General features: G+C 38.7%; 1 protein-coding gene and 1 pseudogene across 4 annotated transcripts in view; one reads left to right on the top strand and one right to left on the bottom strand.

Annotated features, from left to right (window-relative positions):
- Positions 1–290: 290 nt before the first annotated feature.
- The window catches only part of LOC144966046 (uncharacterized), a 55335-nt gene continuing 36224 nt past the window's right edge, over positions 291–19401 (top strand). For all 4 annotated transcript variants that reach the window (XR_013644147.1, XM_078902050.1, XM_078902048.1 and 1 more), the window contains exons 1-3: positions 291–437; positions 13552–13724; positions 17106–17208. Coding sequence is in view for 3 of the 4 variants with exons in the window: in XM_078902050.1 (XP_078758176.1) it covers positions 375–437; positions 13552–13724; positions 17106–17208 (339 nt within the window). In the remaining variant the exon portion in view is untranslated. The remainder of the gene's footprint in view (positions 438–13551; positions 13725–17105; positions 17209–19401) is intronic.
- Positions 1392–11547, bottom strand: LOC144966044 (uncharacterized; annotated as a pseudogene).

Genomic DNA, 19401 nt, shown 5'->3' with positions numbered 1-19401 from the left:
TCAAAATCCAACCGTGGTGTAGTGGTTTAGCACTCGACTTAGTAGTCAGTAGGTAAATAATTACCCCAACAGGAAATTTAGTATAATTCAAAAAAAAAAAAAAAAAAAAAAAAAAAAAAAAAAAGAAAAAGAAAAGAAAACACGCAAGCCACCAGGATATGATAGTAAATTGTCTATCAAAAGTGAGTAGTTTTCTTAGTGGGGGTGGGAGTCAACAGACTTTGGCATCTTTTTGAGTGTTTTGGCATTTTTTGAGTCTTCCCCTGGCATTTTGTTGAAAAATAATCTGACAACCCTGTCAACAATCAACATCCGTTTCAAAGATTTTATATTATTTTCGGATGTCGAATCTGTGATCTAAAACATACAGAAAGATGAGTCCAAGAAGAACAAAATCACAACTGATTTCTTCAGATGAAGAGGACAAGTCTATTAACGTGAGTAGTAGAGAGGTACAGAGTTTTGAACTGCAGTGGCTACTTTCACGGTACGCAGTCAGTTCAGGCTTGCTTCGTCCCGCGTATTCAATTCGCAGTAGAGAGTAGAGGTGCGCCAGTGGAACCAACATTTTAGCTCCTAATGTTGGTGTGATTTAATCTACGCGAAATAACAATCAAATATCAATATCCATCCTTACTGCCGGATTTTTCACTTTACAACACAATTATCTCTCTTCGGTTCAATTATCATTTTTACACCCTTTAACTTTAGTTTTAGTTTTAGCACAGAGTCCCAAATATTGCGTGCACTTCGATTAACAAATCACACGCTCCCCTGATCGAAAGATCACATTCTCTAAGTCCACTACTATCTGGCCCCCCGGAAATATAAAAAAAAAAATCCCAAATTATGCGGGGGAAATTGCAAATTATGTGGGGGGAGAATGAAAAAGGCAAATTATGCAAGGGAAATTACAAATTATGCAAAACAAGAAAAAGTAATAAATCGCTGTCTAAATTTTTCCATTGCTTTATTTACATTTAACCAATTCAAAATTAAAGATCTAGAACGCAAATTCAAAACTTAATTTTTTGTTGTAGCACAGAAAAGCTAGATGTCGCTGATTTTGCTTTGGCACTCGGCGCTGCCCCATTGCGATGTACGAAGGCATCCATTCTGGTCGAGTTGTCTTGTTAAGTGTTATTGATTATTGATAAAACTTTTATTAAAAGGAATCAAACTTGAATCCAGATCGTAACTCGCACGTTAGCCGATTAGCGAGAGAAAGGCAGTGATCGCTTGGCGCTTGGTTTTGGTTAGATCTCAAGAAGACAAATCAAATCGTACACTTGGAATTGGAATAGCCTCCCTTTAAAGTTAAAGGGAAGTCACTGTCACATATTTGGGAACATCGTCGGACTTTTTCAGTTACATTTTTCTTCATACAATGGTCATAAATTCACGCTAAAAACCATATTTTGCATATAATTATGCGGTAAAAGGTGAATTATGCGGCCGCATTGCCGTAAGTGGCAAATTCTGCGGCCGCATCGTTCGCGTTTTCCTGGGGGGCCAGTACTATTACAAATCGTCCATTTCATCATCCGATGAGCAATCAAATTCACCAAGCCAAACTGGTGGCCTGCGCGTCCTTGTCCCAACCCGTCTCAATCCGCCAACTTTTCCAATTTCATTCTGGCTCTGCTCTACATAGATTCACCTCTTCATTGACTCCAAGTCGCCTGAAACATGTGCTCTCTACATTTTCCTCGACACCTTCTTCCTCCAATCTCTGAATTTCACCGTCACTTTCCTCCAATCTCTGAATATCAAACACCCATTGTGGCCTGGTAATGTTCTCCACATTGTCTTCGCTTTCTGCTTCAACGACACTCCGTATATCCAACACGTATCATGGAATATCATCAACATCAATATTGTTAATCGAATTCACTGCAGTCACAGTCACAGTACCTTTTTCCCACTTTGGTGTACATCTGGCATGAGGCGGTTTCACCCACACTCTCTCACCAACCTTGAATCTTCCACTAATTCTTTCACTGTCATTACTAGGAGCTTCATTCTCATCAGTCTAATTATCTCTCCACTCGTACTTATAGATCGCACGAAACGGCACAGTCTCCCCATCTATGCCGTACCTGAGTGTAGAATTATACCAATAAACAGCCTCCTTGGGTGAAATGTTTGCCCTTTCTGCCAACGTCTTAATTGTTCGATGATGTCTTTCTACAATCCCATTGCTACTTGGTTGGTAGGCAGCCCTGAATGTTGCCTTCACTCTCCACCTTTCGAGTAACTGGCACATATAATCTGACTGAAATACAGTCCCATTGTCCATTAGAATTTCTTTCAAGAAACAACTGATTTGATGTTACAGTAACAAATTCCGCCTTTTCACATGTCAGTTTCCTCCAGATGGAAAATCTTCCCAGGTCGCAATCAACGATGGACAAGTACGGAATTTGGCAGTTATGAGTCACATCAATCGCCAACCTTTCCCAATTATCAAAAATGCTGGGGTTTCCTCTTTCGTGAACGACAGGGGCAGGATCGATTGATTGACATCATTCACATGCTCTTATTACTTTACAAACATCAGCTCTTCGAACTTCTGGAAAGACCTTTCTAGCAAGGAACAATGTTTGGTCAACACTCATGTTATGAACCTCATGCAGGGCATTCAGATCAGGAGCAACAGAGGCACATACAAATTGTCCTTCTACATTCTTTCCTAACTCAATCCATTCTTTCTTCACTCTCGTTAATTCATCTGCCTTATTCCTTATCGACGGCACAAGCTGTATACACACATGAAGGGTCAAATTCATGCATAGCTGCCAACTTTCCCCCCCCCCCCCCCCCCTTCATCGAATCGCAACATATAAAAGTCAGCCTTTTTAATTACTATTACTAACACTAACAAGTTTGAGATAACAGAGGCCAGTCCAAATGTTGCTAAATTATCGGGTTTAGTACCAGCACATTTGAATCGTTAAAATGACACTTTCCACAATGAGATCAAAATTTCAGAACAGTCAACTTTGATAAGGACCAATACACAAGAAGCACAATTGTAAAATAAATGAAATAACTTAAGATGGTTAGAAATGCATAACTGCCAACCTGGTACATCACTTGAGAGGGCGTTTTGGGGTAAAAATTAGGTGAGTTCAGATAAAAAGTAGGCGATTGCATATATGTTTTCTTTCATGCAACGTAATGGTCTTTAAGTAGTATACTATAATATTAGTTATAGTAAAATGCACTTCTAAATATTAGAGAATTCCTACTTCTTTACTTTGACAAGATAAACACACCTAAAAATGGAGTATACTTATTTTTCTTGAACCTAAACCGTTACAAAAGCTTGCTTTAAAAAAAATAATTAAAATCAGATGAAGATGTTTTTAAAGGGATTAAATTTATATATTTCATAAATTAATAAAGGGAAATAATCATTGTCATGCTTAATCAATATAAGCAATTGATTTTCTGATTGAATACCTCCCAATCAAAGAGGTGGATTTAATTTTATTCTTAATTAAAATAATATTTGTAACAAATAGTGAAAGTATCAATACTGTCTTAGAATATTCAAAGTATATCGAGGCTAACATCCATATTCTATGCAAATCTCCAATACATTATGAAAGGTTTGAGTAAAATACAGGCGTATAAACGAATGGAACTTTTTTAATTGTTGAAAATCATTTATGATAGAGGCCCCCTTCGCCAAGCCCGGCACCATCGTTGTCGGCAAACCCAGACGGGACGAGCTGGACTCGTACTCGTATACGTTCCGTCTGGAGAAGATAGATGGGGTAGAAATACCCCACTATCTAAAATTTGAGGTAGGTGGCGCCTTCCACCACGTAAAAGTGCACATTCCTGGGCGTGTGCCGGCATGCTCCACATGCTACAATGTGGGGCAACCCTTTCTACTTGTGCCCTACTAGAGCACGGTATGCACCAGGAGTGAATTCAGCACGAAATCCCACTATCCCTCCTCCTTTTCCATCTTCACCTACTGGTTCTGTCACGCCTTCCGGCAACCCCCTGCCGGACGCACCATCCCAATCCCAAGAACCTTGGAACCAGGTAGTAAAAAAGGGAAAGAAACACACAACATAACACTCCAACACACAAAAAAACAACACACCAAATACACCACTACTCACAAGCTACAACCACTAAACCACAGACACCAAACGCAAACCCTCAAGACAACACTCCAATAGATACCAACACAACAAAAACTGCACCAATGAAACAACTAGAACAGGAACCACACAACTCCCCATACACACCAAAACGAACATCATCCATGACAAATCTACACCAACACACCACACCAACACCAGTAATAATCCCTTTAGAAAGGGCAACATCACCCCCACCCCCATCCACACCCCCCAACCCCAATAACAAACCCAAAAACTCTCCCCCAAAAAATACAACCACACCATCGCCCTTCAAAGCACACACTTCACTCACACGATCACCACCTGGGGCTTGCACAAGAGCACGAAAAAATCACAGAACACACTACCCAATATCTACACAAACACATGCATACACACCTCACCAAAGAAGCTCTTCCCTCAAGAGGAAGACTCCACCCATCCAAAACATCGAGAGGGAAAGGTCACTACCCAGACCACCACGACACATGGGAGACACACACCCCAATACTTAAACAAAACAATACACACTAAACCCAGACATGCAGCCTACAGTCCACACATATATACCTACATACAAACGCAACTCTAGATACAACAAACACACCACCTCTAGAGAACAAGCAAAATCATACACTAAAAACAAACCATACAAAATAAAAACACCCTACAAAGAGGATGACCCCCCACCATTGACAATCATAACACTCAACATCAGAGGCATGAGACAGAAAATACAAGACATTAAAAATCTAATAAGGAAACAAAGACCAGACTTCTTACTGTTACAAGAAACGAACATACACGACAAATTCACACAAGAACGAACACTTCTCGAACTCAAACCAGAAGTTAAAAATATATTTTGGACAATCGACAAGAAAAAAAGAAACTGTAGAGGAGTAGCCATAATAAAAATCTCCGACAATTGGACTGTTACCCAACACGACCATGACAACACAGGACGAATAGGGAAAATAGACGTGACTCAAGACGGCTACAAATTCCAAATTTACAACATCTACGGACCTGCCTCAAGAACAGACGAAAAAAAGACAACGTTTTTAGACTTAGAGAAAAGAATGGAAATAAACCCATCAACACCCATCATCCTAGCAGGGGATTTCAATAACACACTACACCCCCGCGACACAACTCACCATAGAACACAACAAACAGTCATAGACAAACAAATACTACAACGAATTTTAGAAAAACACAATCTAACAGATACATACAGAAAAACATTCCCACTCGGGAAAGAAACCACCTTTAAATCATTCGCAAACACAGGATCCAGACTCGACAAAATATACATATCCAAAACAACCCCAATAACAGAAATTAAACACCTAGAGAACACACTAGACTACACAGACCACAAAGCTGTCTACGCCCAGTACGGCACCCAAATTACAAGACCCAAACAAAAAAGTGCCTACTGGAAATTCAACAACAGTCTCCTGCAGGACCATTATTACATACAATACATGACCGACATCATATTAGACTATACGGACAACATACCAAATGACAACATCCGAGAATGGTGGGACACCCTCAAACAGACCATACAAACGCTAACACAAATGATAGGGAGAAAAGTACAAGACAAAACCAACAGAAAGGAAACAAAGTACAAAACAATCATCAACATAGACAGGGCGCGTGACAACAAAACAGAAATACAAACACAACTACATGTTACTAAAGCAATAGAAAAACTGAAAGAAATTGAACAAAGAAAATTCAGAGGCCACAAAGTAAGAAGCACATACAAAACACGCAACGACTACACTGATTTAAACGACACAATAGCACGAATAGAAAACGAACTACACAATAGACGACATATAGACAAAATCAGAACAACAGATGGGCAAATAACAAAAAACGAGACAGAAATCCTTGAGACCTTCTACAATTTTTACAAACAACTATACACAAATGGCGAAATATCAACAGATATACAAGACCACTACACCGATTATACAAAGAAGTTGACAGACGAACAGAAAGAACAATTAGATACAGAGATCACAATAGAAGACCTACAACACAGCCTAGAGAACATGAACACAAACAAATCCCCAGGCCCCGATGGACTAACAGTAGAATTCTACAAAAGTTTCTTCTCTCTCCTTAAAAAACCCCTCCTAGAACTGACTAAAGAAATACACAAAGAAGGACAATTAACGAACAGCCAAAAGATATCATACATAACCCTCATACCCAAAGAAAGCAACACAACAGACGTCAAACAATACAGACCCATATCCCTCCTAAACACCGACTACAAAATTATAGCGAAAACTTTAAGCAACAAAATCAAAATTCACCTACCCCAACTGATAGACAAAGAACAAACATGTAGCATAAAAAACAGAACAATAGAACAACACACAAACTTCATCAGAGACCTTATAGGATACGTAAAACAGACACGCACACACGCATACATTTTGTCCATCGATCAAGAGAAAGCTTTCGATAGATTAGAACACAGTTTCTTACACAAAATATTAGAACACAACAACATAGGCCCTTATTACAGAAGATGGATAAAAATACTATACAACAACCCCTCCAGCTGTGTAATAGTCAATCAAAAAGTATCTGATCCCTTCAAAATCGGTCGGTCAGTACGACAGGGTTGCCCTCTCTCGGCCCAACTATACATCTTATGTCTCGAAACCGTTTTGGAAAAAATTAGGAGAAACCCGAAAATTAAAGGCACCAGAATTCCCGGAAAAGCCAACAAAAAACTCATCGCGTATGCCGATGATGCAACCCTAATTCCGAGTGATATACCTAGCATACACCAAATTTTAGAAACTTTCAAAAATTTCGGCCTCGCTAGTGGTGCCAAACTAAATATTAAAAAGACCAAAATCATGAATCTCGGTCCCGAACCCTTAGAAACCGAAAAAGCCCAGATACCCGACATGCAATGGGTTAACCAAATTAAAATCCTCGGAATAACGTACTGTCAAAGACACACGACACCGAAACACATCTGGAGTGGAATTGTACACAATATAGACAAGAAACTACATTCATACACATACATCAAAGCCAATATATTCGATAGAACCAGGATAGTGAACACCTACATTATTCCAAAAATCTTATACTACATCAAAATCTTCAAACCTCCGTTCACCACAATAAAGAAATTAGAAAGACGCATAGACACATTTATACTACAAGACGCAAAACCCATTCCACACGAAATACTCACACTTCCCACAGAATCAGGCGGCACAGGACTAAAATGTATTAAAAGAACCTTAGACACAACTAGGATCAGATATATAGACAAAATAATACAAGAATCGACAGGAAATAAATTCGGGTCATACTACTTAGGGACACGACTAACACAATTTAAAAAGATCGACCACACACTCCCCCATTTCGGAGGTAAGACACTCCCTCCTTTTTACAAAGAATGCGTAGGACTAGTAAACAAATACCCAGACACAATAAATAAACAATTAGACAGTAAACAGATATACAGAACAATAAACACACCAAACAAACGCAGAGAACAAGACCTAATGCACGCATCAGGACTAACATTAGATAACATGAGAGTGGCCTCAGAAAACTTACATAAACATGATACTTCTAGATACAGTAAGCATATAACATACAGACTGATGTTCAACGCCTTACCAACAAACAACACGCCCAGATGCGCCTTATGCCGAGCGCCTTGTCCAACACAAAATGTACACATTTTCACAAACTGCATTAAAACAAAAACACTGATTAGAGCCACAATAAACACAATACAAAAAACAATACGACAACCCATACATACAGAAATAGCATTTAGACATAATATCATCCCCAAAACTGACAATGCAACACATGAAATAAACATACACATCCTAGCAGCAGCAAGACAAGCGATTTGGACTGCATGGATGGGTCAAGTACACAGACAAAACACCACTAATACCGACATGTCATTAATATTTCTTAACATAATACAAAAGAAATACAAAAACGATTTAGATAAAGAGAGAGAGAAACAAGATGGAACAAATATACCGACCTAATAGCACAATTCAGATAGATGACCTTCCACCGAGACATTTCAACTCTCTGCACCACACCCACAACCTGACCCTACCCCTCCCCTCCGCCCCCCCCCCCCCCCCCCCCCCTATTTAGCTTTACAAACTTTATTTATACATATATTATTTACACCTCTATTATCGATCATTTACCTGACTGATCACTTACTATTATATATTCCTTCCCCTAGTATTTAGTTATTCCTCCTTCCCTTACTTTTGCTGTAGTATTATCCTTTTATATATTAACTTCCCCTTTCGCCCCCTCTACCACACTGATATAGCCATAACTTTTTCACCAACTTCACTGCCAAACAACCTAGTTACAAACAACGAGGTGCGTCCATGTCTATTCTTACCCCCCCCCCCCCCCCCCTTTCTCTCTCAGCATTGATAATGATACACAACCCGATGAATCGATCATCCTTCTCCTAACTCTTCGGCCTCCGGAATAATATAATCAGAACCATTCTGTATATAACTAATTCTAACCTTTTCCTTTGTTTCTACCCCACCCCCCCCCCCCCCCCTCCCCCACACAGTACATCCAATCCTACCCCACATCTAGATAGATAACACAGACAGCCCCCTTCCCATCACCCTGATACAAACGGAGACGGAAAAGAATACCAACATAAACGACAGAAGATCTCGCCAAGGAAAAATGCAGAGTACCACCCTTTTTGTATTTTTATTTATCTGATTGCAAAACTATAGCTAGAGTAGAGAACACAGACCCTATTTCGGCTCTAAAAGATCATGTGGCAGATAAAACCATCTAATAATTAATGATACTAATACTAACATACAAAACAACATCCCCCCCCCCCCCCACCTAAAAATTCCCACTTATACTAAACTCAACAAAATAACAATAACAAACCTCCAAGGAAAGGACGTGACACAAGTGTTTAGTAGATATAATCCCCCCCTTTTTTTTTTTTTTTTTTTTTTTTTTTTTTTTTTTTTTTTTTTTTTTTTTTTTTCCGATGCGGCCCCGGCGAACTCGGCGCAACGGCCCACGGCAGGGACGGCGCGGGCAATGTGTGTGCCGCGCAGCATGCCGGAGGGGTCTAGTCCCGCCCAACCCGCCTGAAGCGCGGCTGAAACAATTGCGCTGCGGCGTCTAGACTGCCGTGGACCACATGTATGCAGATGAGATCAGTCGGGGCCGACTCGGAAAGAAGAATATTTATAATATTAAAACGTACACCATGTACACCCACAGTCACAACTGCCCCCCCCCCCCCCCCCCCCCCCCCCACGATTCTAACCTTATCGAAAAATTAACTATATTCATAGAATAATAAAATAACCAATGCTGCATAGGGAAAGACCACGTGCACAGTAGTTGAAGCAGCGAATGACGCTCGCTAGAGAGCGGGAAAGTGGGTGGCCACCCTTGGACTCCTAAGGGAGCAAGGAATAGGTTACTAACAAATTAATCAAAAGTTTTCCTTTTAAAAGCATAACCACCTTCATCACCAGTTCCAATCTACTCCCATAATTTAGCAATAGCCCAAGAACATCAACCGACCACAACAATTAATAAACCCACAAGACGTTTGACCCGTGTATTCACCATCCCAACAACAGAAGCAATTCAGAAACCTCCCCCCCCCCCCCCCCCCCCCCCCCCATCCAACCTAAAACCTAAACCTAAACTCATTTCCACAATAACCCCATATTACAGAAGTTCGAATATTCCGATCAGCTGATAGGCTGCAGCCTTTCAACTCCCACCAATCAAAACCCTCAGAATCCAACACCCCCCCCCCCCCCCTACTAAACCTCTGTCAGTCCCAGACAATTTATCTAAACAACATTACAAACAGCCCTGAATCATCAATAAACCGATTGGTACAGGATCTCTGTCATCCACCAATCGCAACACATTTTATCTACTCTCCACATCCAACCATGAACAGCTATTTAATTGTTAATTTAAATCATCTAAAAAAAAAAATAACAATTTATTACAACCCACCAACCCAATATAACCTCTAACTGACCAACTGCCCAATTAACCCCCCACCCTCCATGAACGCGTTAGGCAACATTAATATTTCAACCATTATTTCATTTATATTAAAAAAAAATTATATTATTATCGTAACGTACGATACAGAAGCATTTAATGCCAAAGCCTTCCTACTGCTACTACTACTAAACACATAATAATTAACCTAACAAATACAATTTTTACTAATTAAGAGGGTCATTAGATAGTATGGCCTGGGTCTAAAAAAAAAAAAAAAAAAAAATTCAAATTAAAGAGCTACACAAATGGAGATTATGCTCTCACTGGACACCAATAATAATGATAATAACAATAATAGTAGTAGTAATAGTAATAATAATGGATCAATAATAATAATTCATTAGGCTCACATGGCTTTTTTACCACAAATTAGTCAAAAATTACAAAATAAGGATTTTAAGCTAAAAATAAGGACTTACGGACTCAGGAAGTCAAATACGGAACAAATCCGTTTTTAACGGAACGGTTGGCAGCTATGTTCATGTATTAAACTCTTCAAAATCCCTAAACGTCTTTTGACGAGTAACTCAGCCACTCCCTTCGTCTTCACCCTTTTCTCACCCGTCAACACAGTCTGCACACATCCTTTCACTGTTGCTGAGTCTGTCATTATTGTGACACGTGTCACTCCCCACTTCAGTGCCAGATGGACCCCTTCATTACTGCCTCCAATTCAGCTAAATTGATGTGTTTGAAATCGTCTGTTTTTCGCAACCACACTGCGTCCTCTACCACTTTATCTCCAATTTCTAATAAACAACCAAAGGCAATATTGCTTGCATCACACCATACAATTCCCATCTCTGACCTCAAAACTCGCCATATTCCTCTCACGGGATCATCATCCTTCACTCTTCGCAACACATCCTTTAGCATCTCGATTGCTCTTTTGTTGACTCCATCACTCCATTTCATTCCCCCAGCTACTCTTTTGATAAATCTACATGCCACACGAAGCCACCCAGCAATCAGATAATGGCCGATTAGTTTTCCACATATTGAGAACAGCTCTCTTTTGTCAATACTATCAGGTACACTCTCCGGCACTTCATTCCCCTGTGAAAACATTAACCTCCCATTTTCGATATGCGCAATCCTAGTGCAGCCCCACCAGTTAATGACCCTGGCGGCTTGGTTACTAGCCCCCATTCTTTCAATTGAGTAATCACGCATTTGCCGACATGCTATTTTCATCTAAAAGAATGTCATCAACATATGATATTGTTGTACGTTTCACTTCACCAGTTTTCCCCAATATTGTCTTTAGAATTTTTGACATTATCCGTGGTGCGGGCGAAACTCAAGCTGAACCCCAACTGTGTGAGGCAGTAAGTTGTACCCTTGCAGTTTACCAACTGGTAGCCCAAAGATCTTCTGCAAATCTTATCTGGAGATATGCTGACTTGAGTCTACAATCGTCTCAGCTCTGCTCTGTCTCCACTCTCACAACGTCTTGATACATATATCCGTAAAATCATCACCCGTGTGACAGTTGACATGCTTATTCAACTCCCTGAAATCCAAGACTGGCCTGACCTTGTTCTTCGTCGGTTGGACAACAGCCATTAAAGGAATCACTCCCGATTTAACTTTTTTATTCCATGGCATCAGAATACTTCCTCTATCCATCTATCCACTTCCTTAAGCCATCCTTAACTGTATCTTTTAAATTCCAATCATAACATTCAACCGAATTTTCAAATACGAGTGGCTCTGTTTTCCATGTCTTTGCACTATCCAGTGCCTTCCATCAAATATTGCTGTAAAATCACCTCATCCATCAATTTCCCGTCAACTTTTTCCTCTTCTCTAGGAACACACTCGCTAGCTTTCACAACCCTGTCTCCGCATTCATCAATTTTATTGTCATTTGATACATTTTCACTCACTGTATTTTTGCTCACAAGAACTGCACTGCAGCTGTTACCAAATTCAATCTTTCCACTTCTGATTGTCACACCGCCCAACTCATCAATAACATCCATTCCAATGATAACCTTCACGTCACCAAATATAGAATCTGATACAATTGCTTACACCAACACCATTATCCCTTCTACTTCCAATCGTACATCTTGTTCACCATAACACGCCACCCGCGACCCGTCAAACGCAAATATATAGTCTCTTGTCCAGCTCCAACCAACTTCGAACTAACCACTGTCGTCATGCAGCCTGTATCTACCATTACCTGTACTCCTTTCCATTTGTCTGCATGAATTATTATTACTGGGAGAGAGTGCACCCCTGTGTAACTGGGGTAACTGCTGGCGCACCAGTGACCCCCACTTTGTTTCCCTGTACCCATCGTGTACTCAGACTTGCGCAACGATTCGCTAAATGCCCTTTTTTGTTACACCTATAGCACTGTACTTCTGTCACATTTTGGTCACAGTTCTTTTTCATGTGTGGCCCACCGCAACGGAAACAACCACTAAACGGTTTTGTCTGCTCACCTAAGCTTCTTGTGCGGGTAATGGTTCTCACTGCTGCTGCAACACACCCTTTGTTGGCAGTAAGAATTCCAGCTTTATTAAGCAGATCCGCCATAGACATCTGAAATACATTTTCTACTTGCTGAAGTTCACTCGATATCGTTTCAAGAAAACCGTTAATAAAACACAACTTCTCCAATCTATCCAACCCTTCACCTTTATGACTTTACAACACAATTATCTCTCTTCAGTTCAATTATCGTTTTTACACGCTTTAGCACAGAGTCCCAAAAATTGCCTGCACTTCAATTAACAAATCACAGTTGTCAATTGTCAACCACACAATCAGATGGAAAACGAAAAAAAAAAATTAACACCTACCATCAAAATCAAAAGCAGTTTAGATTTGAAGGTGCATTTGTTTTCTATTTAAAAAAACATTCGATACAGACAATCCTTGGACTTGGATGAATTTCAAGTTATGTTTGAAATTATTTCTTTAATTTTCATGATTCATTCCTCGCGAAATCGTCCGTGTCGATCATCATTCAACGGCTGTGGTCATGAAAAGGCCAGTTTATTTAGAAAAAAGATAGTGATTTCACAATACTGTATGTATGGATATATCAGGACTAAGCTACAACAGTACTCTCTGTATCCCTGTTGTATCCGAATTCCAATGTTGTTATTGTTTTACTTGTGTATTAGATTATTAAAGTGGCACAATTTGTGAGACATAAAAGCTTATAATTATAATATGAGTAGATTTTTAATTTTCCTTTTTTTTTTTTCACAATGTCTTTAACTGTCATTCGTAATGCAATATATTACAATTTTCTTTTTTTCAGAACACAGATGGAGTGACACAAAGAAGTTCTCAAAGACTCCGAAAGAAATCTGAACGTAGAGGCTTTGTCCTACCATCCAGAAATGAAATTTGGGATGCCATTCCTTCTCAGTCATCTAAGGAAAAACTTTCTTTAATTTCACCAAGAAAGACAATCAACAATTTTACCAAAGTGTGAGCATAGTTTTATATTAATATTAAAAATAAAATTACAGTGCAACATGCAATCGTTAACCACGCATTTGGCAAATTCACAGGTTCAATGAACAAGGACAGAATTCCCAAGTTATGTCCTTCATTGTCTGGGTAAATTTTTCACGGCATCCATGAACAGTTTCACAGTTTCAACTAATACTGAGACTTAGGGCCAACACACTGGCAGTCCTGGCCCTTAAGAGAGAGAGAGAGAGAGAGCAGAGAGCAGAGCAAGTTGCGTTGTGCTAAAACCTTTGTGAACTCATAGCCGGAAACTGACCACCAAAATAAAAAACAAGTCATATTACAAGACGAAGAAAAAAAAAGTTGTATTCAAGAGCTCAACCAATGGAATAAATTTTCACCACTAACAACTCACTTTTCATATTTTTTAAAAACCTGTGATCACCGTCTTGTAATTGTAATGGACATCCTTTTTTGGTCAGTCTCAGGCATATCCATTTTAATTAAGTGCTGGCCTGACCCGAAACAATAAGACTCACATGTGAGCATTTATCACAATATGGTTTGTTGACACTCTGATGAGGGAATTGCATTGCAACACCTGACAGTGCCATGCCTATTTTTCAATCGCCTATGACAAGCACAGATAGCCATGGACACAGGTTATAGTTTTACATAGGTTCTGTGTGTATGTAGACAAATGACCCCCCCCCCCCCCCCCCCTCCATTTTTACTGCTTCCTCCCCGTCTTACCATTTTATCCCATGTGCCATTTTGTATGGTGGTGTGTGTTTTGTTTGTCTAAGCGAGTAATCAGGAGTGAATGATATTCATTATTTTGCCAACAAAAGTGTATGAATATGAATCTACGAGACCAGGATGCGCAAACATTGAGATCATATAGAAGGAATGAAGTTGACGTCACTCAGCTCTTTCACCAGCCATTTTTATGAGTAGTTCTCACTAAATTTTATCAATCAGACTATCTAGAAACATTTAAGGTTACACATAGTTTTGTGTGCTGGCAGATGCTTTGAATATTTTAACTAAGTGCATAGCATCAATACCTGTACGGTAGGCTATATCACAGTTTGTGTCTCATGTCTTACAGCCGTGTTCATGTATTTGTCAAAACACGGATTCAGCTATATTTTCGGGCTGTCCCATGTAGTTCGTCGAATGCGTGTTGCACTGTACAATGCAACCCCTGAATGACGACATTGCCTGGGACAGGAAAAATATGTCATTATCCAGGGGTTTATTCCGGGTTTTTCAAGGTGGCGTAAAAAGGGGGCTTGGTGAGACCCGCGAATACATACAGTGCAATGCTCGGACCAGTGCCTGAGAGAAGACACGTCCTAATGACGGTAGAATGTGTATTTCTCCTGTTTACAAAGGGCATCATACCAGTTACGCTTTTACTCTCCAATGTGTATTGTCATTGTTTTCATCGTAAACAGTGCTCCAATGCGATTTAACAAAACTAGGAATAAATCAAGAAAATTTCATGCCAATATGATAATAATATCGCACAAGAACACAGATGCTCACATCTACTTTTAATACATATTAATTAAAACCTATGCGATGCTGAGGATGTGATTTGAATACCGGAAATTTACAAGCACTTAAAATTAGTAGATTTACATCTTATGATATACAGTAGACTCCGGATAAGACGATGTCCAGGGGAACCGGTGGGAAATCGACTTATCCGAAAATCAACTTAACCGGAGTGTAACCAAATGAGAAAAAGCGCATGTGAACAAAGCAAAACAATCTAGAAAAAGTATGGCCCTTCATATCTTGCGCAATCCGCAGTCGTTGCTTGGTCGTGTTGAATTAACCAGAGAAGTAGAGGTCCCTGTAGTGGTCATCAGAGGCTCCTACCCCCAATAGCCCCAAAGAGGAATCAGAATACATAAAACTCGGAATTTGAGATTTAAAAAAGCGGAATCAACTTACTGTTATTGACTATGACATGCTTTGCAACAGAAAATGTAATAGTAATAGTAATAGACAATCCAAAAGAACTCAAATGGTAAAATATGAAATGTGTAAAAATGTACAGATTGTGTAAAGACTAAGAATGGGGTCAAATAATAATAGAGAACATGCAGGTCCTGGCCGTCTCAGGGCTAAGCATTGAATGGATGGATTTAACCTTGTTAGGACTCCCCCCCCCCCCCCCCCACACACACACATACACACCTAATCAAACAAACGCGCGTGCCGGTACAGGCGCGCGCACACACACACAGAGGGCTAAAATTAAATAGGGAAAGAAGCTGACCGTACTCAATAATATTATTACCGATTGAAGCCAACATATAATATTACCAAGGTCATTGACCTCACAAATTGGAGTCACCATTATAATAATAATAATACTTCGGTCAACCCCCCTCATAATATTATCCGACATCAGCAGCACGCATTTTGAAGGGACTAATCAGACACACAAAATGTGTGTTGATTGACCATAGGGGATGCCGACGAAATAAGCCACAGCTCACTTTTTTTCACTAGATTTTTTTTTTTTTTCCTCGATTGGAAAGGTGAAAAGCGGAATTTTTGCCTTGAATGTGGAATCTATACCAATTAAGTGAAATTATCCCGCAAAATGCGGAAGGGTTGGAGCCTCTAGGTCAAGGTCATGCTTCTTGTAAATCATCGAGACAGAAATAGCTGGTATGCCAATTTCCTATGCGATGATTTTCTATCGCATGCCAGACTTTCCAAATGCATCGAATCTTCCTTACAAGGGTCTTTACAAGGTTAAATCAATCCATTCAATGCTTTGCTCTGAGACGGCCAGGACCTGTGTATATTATAATATATAAGACCATAAATATCCAACAATGCCCCCAGCATTCCCTGATATTAGTTAACCTCTATCACTGACTTCAGACAGGTAGTTAACATGGAAGGTAAATGGACCCTTGAGAGTTCCATCCACTGATAATCTTCCTTTGCTGTGGTTCCATATGAACTAGTGCTGATTCCACGTAGTGTAGTAAACATATTGTGTTTTGATTGGTCGGTAACAAACGATCTCATTGGGAGGGAAAAAGGCCTTTTTTTATTGGATGAGATGACGAAGGTCGGATTTCAAACATCGGTTTTAACTGTTGTTTGTTGCTATAACGATGTCGCTAAACTGATGTTTAAATTACTGTCAATGTTTGTCATTGCTCCAACTTGATATCTGATCTTACTCTTTAAACTAAGAAAGCAGAGACAGCGTTTAGCTTGGATTTCTATTATTTTCAATTGATTTTCTTGGAATTTAAACTGCCGTGTTTGAAAATAAAAAATATGTCTAAACCAAAATAGATTACCAAGTTCCTTGATTTCAGTGTTCATTCTTCTATACACATTTTTTCCCCCACTCAGGCACAACTCATATAATTATGATGACTTTGAGGATTCTAGTGAGGACAGCAGTGAGGGTTTTATAACTGACTCAAGTGAAAACGAGACTTTACAAGATGTACCAGTGAGTTTTATAAGTAATTTGTTATGCACTCAGTCATTCTGTGTGGCTTGAAAATGTTCAGTGCACAGATAATAATATATTTTTAAAATCTGCTAGGAACTTTATGTGGTCTGCCTATCTTCCTTTAACTTTGGTAATAAGGAAGTATTTTGTCTGGTTAAGTTAGTAATTAGTAATATATGTTACCTTTATGCTTTTCAATGTTGTGGAACTCAAGAGTCAATGGGTATGAGTATGAGAGTTTTGATTGAATAGGAGAATCAATTTGATTACTTTGATTTCACACATGTTACAATATTGCCAACCCTTAATACCAGTGACACATAAGATCGGTTTTCCCCAAACCCAAAAGCACAAAATCCCTTTTATTTTTTTCATGATTGATGTTTTAAAGATTGACTTTAACCTTGTTATGTATTACATTCAAGAAATAAAGAGTATATACTGCGGAAAACACAATAAAGACAGGAAAAGCATTTTCTGCATGGGCCACACAATAAATCAAAATCTAATTGAGATTTGGTGATTATTATAGTAGCTGTTTTTGATAGATCAACTCTTCCTGGAGCTGTAGTAGCAAAATGGTGGCGAAATTTTGCTTCTTTATATTTTAAAAGGATTTTTTACCGAGCGAACGTGGCGTTTTGAAGACACGAAGGTTTTACTTTCGTTTTTAGAATGGATCAAATGAGGTAAGTGAATCAATAGTTTCCATTTAAAGTTAACTTTATGTTTTGTTTTTAACAAAAGTTTGATGTATTATCTACAATTTGTATGATTTAAAAATTAAAAAAAATTATTTCCATCTTTGTTTATAAGTTATTTCCTGCATATTATGTAATCGCGTTATTTTCGTGTCTCCGATGTGACAAAGGAAACTTAATTCTATATATCAGGCAAGCTTTGAAATTTTTAACTACAAATGCTAAAATTAGGTCTAGGAAACTGGTAAAATTAACAAAACAAAAAATATTAACATTTTTAGTTGTTTTTAGAGTGAATAATGGCGTGTGGGAGATGTCGTGTACGATTTTCTGCCCATGCCCCAAATTTCAATATCCTATTTTATTATTAATTATGAAAGAAAGTGTTTGAAAATTGATTGGAGACATTAATCATGCTCTGGTTTTGTGTCTTAAACTTTGATTTTTGGCTTGAAATTTTTGAAAAAGTTGTTTTGAGCAAAATAAAGTTTGGTGTCACCTGCGTGGGTCCCATCTACATGGGCACCAGGAATTCTGAAATGTGTAAACTTGGACATTGGTGATGAATATACAGTTCATAAATGTAAACTTTGGCAACATATGCTGAATATTTCAATGTAAGTACAAATCGGAACATTTCTAGCTGTTTAAGAACACAAATTGCTAATCAATTGAATTTTGTAAACATTTAATATTAAATATATTGATTCGCTCTCTTATCTCAGAATTTTTGTGTCACTACACCATTCACTCTGCTTTTCGGGAGGATGCAGCGTTGGAATCTGACCATCTGATCTAAAAGCATTTTATCCAGTATGAAAATTTTGATTAGCTGCAATACAAGATACACAGGCTTGAGAGATATTACTCCACAACTGTGAATTTGCTAACCGATATGGATAAAATCCGTAATAGCAACTAAGTACTGAATTACATGTTGAAATGAAAAAATGCTGTATGACTTGCCAAAATGTTCCAGAAAAAAAATTTGTAATCAGATTTTAGACTTATTTATATATATCTTTTTATTAGATTCATATGCTAAATCATTTCATATCCGACACTTGAACCTGTGTGGTGTAGCAAACAACAGTTATAAGTGTGAGTATTTGTTCTTAAAAACACCTTTCTTATGCGCAATTATAAGCCTTATTTTCTCAAGAGAGTAATCAAATATGTTTAAAGCAGTGGAACTCAAATATGCTTAAAGCAGTGCTCTTGTCATCAACTATGTCTTTATATATTGCTTTTACTTTTATACCAGGTACTGGAGGAGAGGGAGTTTCACCGTGCAGTTCTCCCAAGGAATAGCGGGACAATTTAATTATGCATATGTGCAGAGCAGAGTGTGTGATTAGTAAAAGAGGACCCTCCAGACACCTATTCCTGGGTTGTTGTCACCCGTTTGGACAATACAATTGAAAACAAGGACCCATTTTTTTTTTCAAAGTTGAAATGAAAGTTTAAAATACTACAAAAAATATTTTTT

Source organism: Berghia stephanieae, chromosome 2 (genome assembly GCF_034508935.2).
Source record: "Berghia stephanieae isolate SIO BIC M18660-M18661 chromosome 2, UCSD_Bste_1.3, whole genome shotgun sequence".
Lineage (NCBI taxonomy): Eukaryota > Metazoa > Mollusca > Gastropoda > Nudibranchia > Aeolidiidae > Berghia > Berghia stephanieae.
This window is presented reverse-complemented; position numbering and strand designations above follow the sequence as displayed.